The following is a 12159-nucleotide window of genomic DNA, read 5'->3' as shown; positions in this document are numbered from 1 at the left end:
TCTCATAGATTTTCAAATTTCTTTGGATAATCTCCAGCCCAGCAAATTTCAATGCATTGGCAATGTCAGCACACCCTGGAATAATTCGCAAAGGGTAACAATAGATTATTTATCGCAGGCATTTTAGAATAGTATGGACTAAAACATGCTAATGGTGGGATTTGTAAACTAATTGATAGAAGGCACAGGAAATTTTAGTAAACCATTTGGTACCTTTTCATTTCAACGATCTTCCCTGGAAAGGAGAAAATGGCTGTAATATTTGACAAAATACAGTGGTCTGGAAATATGCACCATCTTTTCAAAGAAAAAAAATTGCACGCCTTGGTCTCAATTTATCTATTGCTGTCTTTGCGACTTTCTGTGTGGTCTTATCTCGAAGCTGGCTTTGTTCTTTTTGCTCAATGCAATAGACAGATAATTACTGCTGATGTAAAACTTTGTCCCCACACACATCCAAAGTGTACATGGTCTGGTTTTTATTCCTGGCTTTTTGTAGTTAATTTTATATGGTATGTGGTGAGCTTTGGGGACATGGAGTTTCAAAACTGAAGCCAACTGTGTACCATTTGTATGTTCCCTGCACAGCCATGGGGGCAGTGGGGAGATGTTCAAATGACCTCTACGCAGAGGCAGAGGGCTCTTTCTATTCATTAGTGTGTCTGTCATGCTCAGGTGTTGGAGGTTAATATGACATTTCAAGAGAACAGACTTTATTCAGTATATGAGACCGAGTGTTCCTCTAGTGAGATTCAAAATGGGATAGGGAAGATGGGAAAGAGTAACTTTTCTGAATTTCTGTTTCAAATCAGGCCTTAAAAACACTAAAGACCACTAAAAAAAATATATGAAGACAGAGTGAAGGTTGAATTGCCTGTGTGTGGTTTCCCCAATGGGTCCTACAACACTCAGACGATGAGTCAGCAGAGGAGAGTTAAGGCTGCATTGAAGAGTGGGGAGGGGAGCGCGGTAGGGGGAGACAAGGTGCATTACTTTGGCGGGGGTTGGAAAGTAAGCAGTCAAACTTGACCCTAAAGAAAGAAGGTCAGGACAAGATGGACGTGGAAGAAAAGTCCTATACCTCGGAGATCTCAAATCCTGCTTTGCAGTTATATCTGCTAATCTAAATGTCCCTTTAAAATTGCCCTCTGCGACAATCTGCTGTAGACAGGTCCCCAGGGTGATTTTTACCAGTAAAAAGGGCATTCACTGGTGCCTTGGGCCTTGGCTTGTGTCCTCCATATCCAGTGTCTGGTTGGGGCTGAAAGAGGCTCTGGGAGAAAGGGAATGACAAGGAAATGAAATGCCACATGGGAAGAAAAGGAAAAAAGGCGAGAGGGAGGCTGGAAATGGAAGGAATGGGGCATTGCTGAGTATTTTAAGAAGCAGGAAGAAACAACCTAAGAGAAGAAAAAGCCCTAAGGAGGGAAAAAGAAAATGATGTGATAAGTCTGTTGACAGGTCATCCGCTTTGAGCACGCTGCTAGGAACACCCCCTTGCGGTGGTGATGAGTGATGAGTGATGAGATGTGGACTATGCACTCAACTTCATCCTCGCTTCCGCCTGCCCAGCTGCTCTCCTCCTACCTGAGTCAGGGAACACACCAACCCAAAGCAATTTTCTCTTTTCCCCCAGCAATCCTAATGCCTCCCACAGGTCCTCTGATTATCCTCCCTCACTGGCCCCAGCGCTTTGTGACTAATCAGCGATGGAAGATCCCAATCCATGCAAGAGATGCTCAGTGTTAAGTGGGTCCCAAGTTCCCAGCCAACTGAAATTAGCAAGAGGTAGTGGGTTATAGAAGGGCGACGGCTGGGCTGCTGTGTGGTTTTTTTTGTTGCTAGTGCTCGCTCTGATAGAAAAAAGAACAATTTGCAAATTCTTGATGCAGAGCAGAAATGGAGGTTTTGGACGTCCTAAATGAATTGATCAGAGGGACATGAAAATGGCTGTGCAGATGACCACAGAAAATCCTTACTTGGAAATAAATGAACTTCTCTCCACTGAGGCTCCCTCTTGTTGCTTCTAGGTGGAAGAGCGGTCAAGACTCAACCGGCAGAGTTCGCCTGCCATGCCTCACAAGGTCGCCAACAGGATATCGGATCCCAACCTGCCCCCGAGGTCGGAGTCCTTCAGCATTAGTGGGGTGCAGCCTGCCCGGACGCCTCCCATGCTCAGACCAGTGGATCCGCAGGTACTTTCTCCCCTTCATTCCATCAGGCATTCCGATAGAATGTACAGTGACATCTGTTAAAAACCCAGGGAATTGTAACATAGATTCAGGGATGGGCAAATCAAGTGATAGCCTTTCAAATACAATGTACAATAGAGAGGGCCCCACTCAATGTGAAGAGTAGAGGAAGGAGTGAGAGAGAACAAAGTGCCATCCTTAGCTAGGAGTCAACCACAAAGACACTTTTTGGTAAACTGGCCTCTTTGGAGACCCATCGGAGTTTCTGCAAGGTGGGTATAACTGTCCTTTTATACCAAAATGAAAATTCATGCAGATCTTTAGTAGCATATAGTAGCTATTATATTTTCCTTTGTTCCCTGGGATCTTGGCATGCACCTGAAACCGGAATAATGAAATAAGCTTGGTTAAATAAAATTGTGTCTTTTAAGCCAGTGGTTCTCAAAGTGGTCGCCAGGTCAGCGGCATCTGTGACACCTGGGAACTTGGTAGAAATGCAGGTTCTCAGGCCCACCCCGGACCTACTGATCAGAAACTTGGGCTTGGCCCAGAACAATCTTGTGATTTCACGAGCCCTTGGGTGGTTCCGATGCACTTCAGAGTTTGAGAAATACGATCTTAAGCTATTTGAAAAAGTAAAATATTAACCCACTTTTATGAAAGAAGGAAATGTCTGGAAATTCTAGGGGACCTTTAAATTATATACACAAAAAAAAGCTATGAAGTAAATTAAAGTATGCCTTAAATTTCTTCCAGGTATCCACCTGGGTTAAGACTTCCACAAAATATTCTGAGGTCACTTTTGAAATAGTAATACTGTTTGAACAAGAATTTAAAAACGTGGTGAGAAAATGTTGCTGGTGCTTAAAGTTTGCATTTAATAAATGAAGTCCAATATATTTTTAGCACTAGGCGCCTTAGCATATCTTCCGCTTGATTGTTTTTATTTGTATATCATTCTTTTGTGCTGAACCTTCAATAGAATACATTTTTATAGGGGCTTCTTTTTTAACACACAAACTTCCTCTTTGAAAACCCCTAACTTTGACTTTATAGAGTACTTTTGCCCAATACAAAGGGAAAGTAGAGAGGGAAAGCTTACTCTTTTAAAGTGGCCCTCTGCAAATGAAAATGTAGCTATCCTATGCTAACTCTTTGGGATAAGCATTTTTCAAGTAATACCAAATATGTTTTGACACTTTTAAAGTGAGTTTGTATTTTCTACTATTTTTAACGTGCATTGTTTTAATATTCATATTGAGTAATATTTAACATTAATTAAGATAAAATTAATATTTGTCCAGTTACAGTTCTCTTCTGGTTGAAACAGAATACTCAGCTAAGATGGGCTTTGGGGATTTTCTGTGAACTATAAGTAAAAGCACTCAACTCTGGCATTTCAGACCAAAGAGGGTCTGATTATGCACCGCATACAGTGCAGACACTAGATGGATATCTGTTGAATTAATAATTTAATTTAGAAAGCACACTAGATTTTTTTTTTTCTAGCCAAGACTTTTTTGATCACTTCCCACCTGCCAGGCATGGGGCCAGACCCCAGATTGCAAAGACGAGCTCGCAGACTTGGTGCTTGTGTCCAGGAGTTTGCCATCATGAAGGGGAGGAACCAGACCTCAAATAGACACTAACCCTACCGTGTGGGCAGGGCTGGGTAAGGGGGTGCCCTCCATTCTCCAATTTAATTATTTGTCTTAAAGAGCCACATTTCCACCTGCATGAACAGTATCACCACACACCAGATAGTGAGATTTACAACCCTAAAAGAAATGTGCTGGTGTTGAGAGATACATCATTGCAGAAATGGTAAGAGCTAGCCCATCAGAAAGCAAGATAGCCCAAAGGTTAGTTGTGTGGGCTCTGGGAGTAGAATTCCCAGGTTCAAATCTAGGCTCCGGTGCATTTGAGCTCTGAAATCTAGAATGGTAACTTATCTGTACCTTTCTTTACTCATGTATAGAATGAAGAAAATAACTGTGTCCGTCTCTTAGTGGGCTTAGTGAACAAAATATTTAGAGCAGTTCTTGTTTTATAGAGCAATAACATATTCTAAAGAGAAGGTTAGGAGTTTTAAGAAGAAAGTTTGTGATGTTAATAAGAGAAGTCCCTGTAAAAAGACATTGTATTGCCAGACAATGATACTCACTAAATAAAGCTACTATCATCATATCCAAGCAGTCCTAATTAAATCATGTAACTTCGTGCCCAGAACACGGGTTCAGGCCTAAACATGGCTCTAAATTGAAAATTTGGAAAAACTGTTTTGAAGTATGCTGTGAATAACGTGATGGACTTGTGTAGCCCAGTTCTTCTGCCCTAGAACTTATTTTCCCTTTAACTGACAGAGGTACTGGTTGAGTTGGTTTCCTTCTGACATTTGCTGCTCTGATCTCGGTTTGATGCATAGATCCCACATCTGGTAGCTGTAAAATCCCAGGGACCTGCCTTGACGGCCTCCCAGTCAGTGCACGAGCAGCCCACCAAGGGCCTGTCTGGGTTTCAGGAGGCTCTGAACGTGACCTCTCACCGTGTCGAGATGCCGCGCCAGAACTCAGATCCCACCTCTGAAAACCCACCTCTCCCCACGCGCATTGAAAAGTTTGACCGAAGCTCCTGGTTACGACAGGAAGAAGACATTCCACCAAAGGTGATCCTGCTGGGGTATTTGTATCACCATCATCATCGATTACTCTCACAGCACAGTTCCACACCTTTCGTGGTAGTGAGGAAGGTGACGATGCCAGGGCGCCTGCCATCTCTTATGGGCAGTGGTTCCTCCTCATTCTAAAACTAAGACTTGGATTGTCATCTACCATTTCTGACCTCTGTTTTCTCCAGGGAAACTGAGGCCCCAATAGACTGAATGACTTGGAAACATAGATACTATATCCAGAATTAGAACTCTCAACCCCACATATTCCAGACTATTATTTTACTGTCCATATTAAGAAACAGAACAAGGTTTTTTCATGGATGACTGAATCTACCGCTAGACAAATTGATAATTTCCAGATGAAAAGCAGAAAAGTCAATTATTCCTGTTTTTATCAACATAAAGTAAAATTGAATTTCCAGTATCCAGAAGACGGTGCTGTCTTAAGATATTTTAATTGGCCCATTTAAGGAAAGCTCTTCAAGGTTAGCTCATAATTTAATTTCACTCTTAATTCATTACTGAGAATAAAACTTGAGGGCAAAATGACCAACCATTTCACTGGACAGAACAGTCCTGGGTTTGGCTTTTTTTGTTTCGTTTTTCGCCTGTACCAACTCGATAGTCCAGGAAATGTTCTAGAATATGGCTGTGTCTATGGCTACAGAGTATTTCAAAATAATGGATAAATCTTAGTATCGAATTTTTCCTAATTTAGGAATCCCCTTTCTCCTGACTTCAGCAGACAGGTTATGACAAATGGGATGTCACACAATTTCCAGAAAACACTTCCATTGTTGATTCCAGAAAAAAATAACAGTTTTCAATCAATGGTTTTCAAACATTTTTCCTGGTTTTCCCTTCCAAAATATATTATAACAGGATTTCAGTTATTTTGAGACTGAAGAAAGCTGATGACGGTTTTTTTTGTTGGTGTTCTCCTCTTGTGGAAGCAGAGATGTCATCAGAAAAAATTAGGTAGTTAACAGAGTTCAATTTGAAAAATAAGGTGGGCAGAGGAGCAGAAGTGATAGCCAGGGAAACTGAAAATGATAGTTTTCCTTTCCACTCTCCAGAAATGTATGGGAATACATTTATAAAGCTAGGAAGGAAATTTTACATCAAATCAAAGATTTTAGGCTTTAATAATTCATTAGGTTCTTTCTTCTGTAAATCTTTTTAAGTTCATATAAAGAGAGAGGAAAAATAGGAGTAGTAATCTGAGTAGATAGTAGCACTGTTTTGGTCATTTTGCTTCAATTCACTGCCTCATCTTTCCAGGTCCTTATAATGAATTATAATTTAAAGTTAATTTTATGAAACAGATGAAGGAATGAAGGTTCACATTGTGAGTAATTTTCTTTACTGGAATTCATAGTATGATTCGTTTAAGTAATAGCCCCATTGGTCCACATACAATATTTTATTTCATTTACATATATTTGTATGGTTCATAAAATGGACGTACTTGAATTCTACCTTGAGACCTCGCCCCATGAGCTAATAGTACATTTTGACACTGGACCTCATAGCATTAATGGTACTCGCAGAGTCTTACTAAAGACCCTTCCAGGATTTTCAGTATTAATCCTGTTTTGTAGAACATTTGCAAATTGACCTTCCAAAGCAGAGCATATTCATTTAACATTAGTCATTGCAAGCAGATCAGGAAGTGGAAATATTTGAGACCTATTGCAGTCGGTTCTCTGAACTCACCAATGTAGGGCTTATGTCCCAAGTTCCAGCCTGATAGTCTAATTTCTCACCAAATTTCATAATTTCCATATCTGCTTGTCAGTTGTGATGTGGTCTAAAAACAGAACTTGTCCTTATCTGGAAGGCTGTCATCTGCTGCATCTTCCAATGATTAGCTGAGTTAATGGCACTCCAAAGAGATGTCTGGAACCCACCACTTCTGCCCAAACTATATTCAATGGAGGTCAATTATTTTTAGCTCGTGAATCTAAATTGCTATCTTGTTCTAATAATTGTGATCTTGTTATGTCTGTTTTTAAATTTGAAGATGATTTATTTACCTAAAAGGTTGCTGAATGTGGCTCATTGCCTTGTGACAGTAGCCCCCTGTTTAAATTTTTTAGGGAGTTAAACATTTCTTTTAAGAATAAAAGCTGTGTCTTCCCTGTTTGACATAGTTTCTGTAACTCCTGGCAAATCTTTAGAAAGGGGTAGGGTTTTCAAGCAGTAGCCTATGGAAAAATTTATTAATTCTTTTTGGAAAAATCAGATAAATTCTGATTTTCTTCCAGGTGCCTCAAAGAACAACTTCTATATCCCCAGCATTAGCCAGAAAGAATTCTCCTGGAAATGGCAGTGCCCTGGGCCCCCGCTTGGGATCTCAGCCCATCAGAGCAAGGTAAGGGATGTAAGATGGCTGAGGTGAAGGAAAAAGCCCCCATTCCACCATTATTTGTTCTCCTAAAAGTATCTTGCTCTTTTTTCATTCAGCAGCATGTTGACTTGCCACCTGAGCCATAAACTTTGGGGGTCAAAACATTATTTCTTTAATAGCCTTTCTCAAAAAGCAGTCCACCCTGGAGGGTCTTTAGTGAATCAATGATTAACAAATGAATGAGGCAATCAGGGAGCTAATCGGGTGTACCTTAATGATAGTTTTCAAAACCTGGGAGAAAATAAATTTTAAAATTTAAAAAAAACTGGGAGTAAGGGTGCAAATATAGGTCTGGTTACAAATACCTCAAACTATTACTTTAGAGACCATTTCATGGAGTCAGCAAAGCTAAATGGCCAGGTTTGAGGTGGTTTTCAGCATCAGGTCAAGAAGGTACCCTGGGAACCATTGAGGCATTGCAAAATAATTGCCAATGAAATGCAATAGTGACCAAGCTACAGAGCTTCCGTAGGTCGGCAAATTACAAAGAAACTAGCGTTTATGAAGCAGTCATATCCTTGGCACTGCGGAAGGTCATTGAAATAGAGTTATGCTTCCACTGTTGCTCTGTGCTCTCCTTCCAGACTTCTCCATCAGCCGTGTACATACCTGCAGTCAGGAAGCTGCATCCAGCTTCTACTTGGTGTAGATGTCTCGTGAGACGCTATTAAAGTCAACAATATCCATATAATAATTGAGCAGGTTTTATTTGGTAGCAGATGCTACTTGCTGCTATAGTTCAAGTATCCCTCAGATTTTTCATGATAAATGTGTCCCTTTGTAAGATCAACTGAAACAGCAAATGGCCTCTGTTGAGACTACAAAATGGATGAGTTCAAGCAGGCTGTTTTATTCTTCTTCGTTGTGTTTCTCATAAAGGAAGGACCTTCCCCTGCTGGTAAGAGACAGAGGTTGGGAACCCAGGTTATGGCTAGATGTACGTATCTTTAAAATATGGAATGCTTTTGATCATAAAGATCTCATTTTCTACGTGAAGACTTAGGAAGGGTCAGTCCATATAAAGATGGAATTATACTAAAAAATATTAATTCCTTTTGGGCAAAGGAACACTAGTCCATTCTGAGTGGAATTACCCAGTGCAGCAGGCTCTGAATGAGCCATTCTTTTTTCCAACAACTTGTCAGATTCACTGCTGAGCTGGGGTTGCTAAGCAGCACCAGGAGACTGGAGCAGGCTGTGATGAGGGAGCCAAAGGAATGTTAGCCCTGGATTGCCAACCTGAACTTGATCAGTTCTCCCTCTTCAAGCAGCAATTCATCCCCAATTATCAGTGCTTCTTGCTCCTTTGAAACCTGCCCTTGAGGCTTTGTTCATTGGATCAGTTGCTTAGACTTTTAGTTGCTACAGATCAAGCATCATTTAAGTATATTTCTCTCTATCAACCAAAAAGGAAAGAGAGAAAATGATCATTATATAGTCAAATAAAAAGTGCCTTTTTATTCTCTCTGAAGTGTCATTTTAATGACACTGGGACCTAAGATAGTTGGTGTTTGATGTTGAGTGGCTTCATAAAATATGGGCTTTCCCCTTGGAACTGCTTAAATATTGTACTTTGTCCAATGAGCGCAGACTTTGTGAGACAGGGATAATGTTTTCTGCTTAGAGAGGTAGAAAGGGAGTGAATCAAGAGGTCATAATTAGTTACCTCCATTGAAAGTCAGAAGAACTGAGTGGTGGGGCCAGGACTTGGAGATTCCCCATCTTTGCCATATGGGAGAACCTTACAGAATGCCACTCTTCTTGCTATCACATATCTCTGTGTGACCAAAATTTAAGATTTGAATCATATTTTGCAACTCTAGATTGGATTGCATTTTAAAAAGCTTCACGATTAGATTCATTCACTGTGATAGCGACAGTTTTAGTTTGCTTTTGCTGCCTAATAAACTAAATTAGTAGTTTACAACAATAATCATTTATTGTGTCTCATTATTCTATGGATCAGCTAAGACATTCTTCTGCTGGCCTCCCCTGGGCTCGCTCATGCAGCTGCATTGAGCTGATGGGTCAGCTGGGACCTGTCTCTCCATGTAACTCTTTTATCCTAGGCTTCCTCACCACTGGGCAATCTGAAGACAGCATCCCAAGAAATTCCCAATGCAGGAGCACTTTTCAAGCCTTAGCTTGCATTATCTTTGCTGATGTCTCATTGGTCACCACAAGCTATGTATCCGAGCCTTGAGCCAGTGTGGAAGGGAAAAACACAGGGGCGTGATCAGTGGGGTCATTCTGGAACACAGACTCTCCTACTTCCTATTGACCTAATGAGGTCATCATGGCTCTGTTTTTTTGGTCTTTGTCAGACAACTTCCAGTCCATAAAGTCATTCAAAAAGGGTTTCTTTTAAGTAATCCATCCTTTGCATGATTGTAAGCTACATTCCTTGTACTTGGTCATTATGCCTTTTTTCCTCCCAGCCCTTTCTTTAAAGCAATTTTCCTTTGAAGTGACTCCGAATGTAGACTAGAAAATAAAAACTTAGAATGGATCCCAAGAAAAATTGCACAGCTAGTAAGGGGCGAATTCAAGATATTTTATTATTTTAAATTCATTTGCTATATTCAGCACTCACTATGTGCCAGGGCTGCATGCAGATACCCAGTATCTCCAGCCTGGTAACTCAGGGCCTATGTCCTTCCCTGGGTCTGAGAACATGTTAGAACTGATACTTTTGGGGAGTACAGGTATGACTGCAAAATTCTATTTCTTACCTTGAATTCTTATTTTGCTGTGGGTTAAATATGAGAATTCACTTATATAAAGAATGCAGACCTTAAAGATTAAGAAGCTCAATTTTGGCTTCTTGAACTCAGTATTGATGAACTTCAGTTAAAAGGGGCAAGGCATTATGCCACAACTGCAGAATATGTGGGTTTTTTTTTTTTCATTTTGATAGTTTGGGAAGCAGTATGCTTCAACCAATAAACTCAATTGAAACCCTGAATGGAAGACTCTTGAGTTAAAATGGGTAGTATGCAAGCATGTGCCGATAACATGAGGGAAAAGGAAAGGATTTATGATTTTGAAGAGCCTTCCTTCTCCCAGGAGCCTCCATTTCCTTGTCGCTTCACTTTTCTCTGCCTTCACATACAATTCCAGATCAAAAAGAACCCCAGGGAGAGCTGTTTTCAAATAGATCCAGAATCAAGCCGGTGCAGCTTGTGCTAGCAACAGTTGGACAGAAAGTGTCGTCAGGTGGCCCCTGTGGTTCTCCACCTATTGCATGATCATGAGCGATTTATCATTTATTTCTCTATATAGGAAACACTTTTGGAGCACTTATACATATATGAGGTACTGTTCTAAGTACATTACGATTGTCAAATAATATAAACCACATGACATCTCTGAGGCAATAGCTATCATCAACCCCCATTTGATAGATAGGGAAACTGAGATGAAAGAAAGTCAATTACCCAAGGTGACAAATTTAGTAAGTGATGGCCAGAATATGATCCCTGGTGACCTTGCATCATAGTCCACACTTTTAAGTGCCACACTGCATTACTCTGTCTAGTTGTAGATAATGCTGTCATTGCTGCCTGCTTTTCCTAAGGGAAAGGAGACCCTTGCTTGATTCTTTGGCTGACAGGGTACCATTTTGCCTCCACCTTGCTCATCGGATGATTTAGTGAGTCTGTGGACAGCATCTCTTAATCTTATGCTTATTAATCCTTATCATGTGAAAATTCACTACTTCTTAGGTTGTTTGTCCCAAGGGACATGTTTATGCCCCAAACAGTTCCCTTCTTGAGCTGGATGTTTGACAGTTAAGTCTGGGTGATAGCACAGGTCCCTGGTCCTTCCTTCTTATGCAGGTATCCAAGCTACAGGTACAGCTGAGCATTCTCAAACCACAAGATGAATGTGCAATTGTCCCCTGCTGTATGTGTACTTGATACCTGATGCTCTCAAGGTGATCAATTGAGTTTAAATCAAGATTTGATTTTGTTTAAAGGGAACTAATAAAAAATAATTGATTTGTTCATTTAAAAAAAATACTCTTTAACGGCAATCTTCCAGGTACTTTAATATGTAACTTTGCTTCATATGTTCCTTTAAAGCAAATTAAAATTTGATCAAATAAGTACTTTCAGAATAAGAAAAGATTTCAATTAAACCCCAAACACGCAGTCAAAACCCAATGGCTAAGTGTTTAATTTCAAAAAATAATTCTCTGTCTCATCCCCAAGCTCTTCTTATGGCTAACTTGTTCTCATTGGCTGTGTCATCAAAGCACAAAGTAAAGTGGATTTTGGCAGTCAGCCACTTAATTAAAGACTTGGCCCAAATATTTGGGCCAAGAAAGCACTTTGTAATCCTAATCTTCTGGTTTGATTTTTTTTAGATGATTTAAGCGAATGAAGTAATTGCCATATTTCACTTTCCTGTGTGTTATGTAGACCAAACAGCATTGTATGCACGATGGCAGGCAATGTTTGCATTTAAAACATGTCTGAATTGAAAGTTAGGATTTCAAGAAGTCTATTTGGAGGTTTTCAACTTTTTACACATTTGGATCTGGGTATCTCAGTTAATATGTAAACAAGATAAATCTATTATTTCATGGAATTCTCCTGAAATTGATCCTCTCTCAGAATACTAATCTCAGACCCCTTGACCCCAAGACCAGACCATATTGCTACATAATAAGGAAGAGAAATGTGAACAGTATGATATTTTCTCAAAATATCCATATTCTACACTCAAAAAATAATAATAAGGTAGAAAACTCATTAGAAATTCCACCTATGTCTCAGTATGGTTATATAGAAACATAAAACTCTTTCAAACTTCCAGCAGTAAAAATAGCAACCTATTAAAATCCGCACCCATGCTGATAAGCTCTAATGGGGAGGATATGC

General features: G+C 40.0%; 1 protein-coding gene across 7 annotated transcripts in view; it reads left to right on the top strand.

Moving 5' to 3' along the window:
• The window catches only part of TNIK (TRAF2 and NCK interacting kinase), a 404859-nt gene that overhangs the window by 337072 nt on the left and 55628 nt on the right, over positions 1 to 12159 (top strand). For 6 of the 7 annotated variants that reach the window (XM_077161031.1, XM_077161029.1, XM_077161028.1 and 3 more), the window contains 3 exons: positions 2031 to 2195; positions 4618 to 4857; positions 7131 to 7237. In XM_077161031.1, coding sequence (XP_077017146.1) covers positions 2031 to 2195; positions 4618 to 4857; positions 7131 to 7237 — 512 coding nt within the window. The remainder of the gene's footprint in view (positions 1 to 2030; positions 2196 to 4617; positions 4858 to 7130; positions 7238 to 12159) is intronic. The other variant, XM_077161030.1, reaches the window with a different exon arrangement.

Source organism: Tamandua tetradactyla, chromosome 5 (assembly GCF_023851605.1).
Source record: "Tamandua tetradactyla isolate mTamTet1 chromosome 5, mTamTet1.pri, whole genome shotgun sequence".
NCBI lineage: Eukaryota > Metazoa > Chordata > Mammalia > Pilosa > Myrmecophagidae > Tamandua > Tamandua tetradactyla.
Note: the sequence above shows the minus strand (reverse complement) of the source record. Positions and strands in the feature narration are given on the sequence as shown.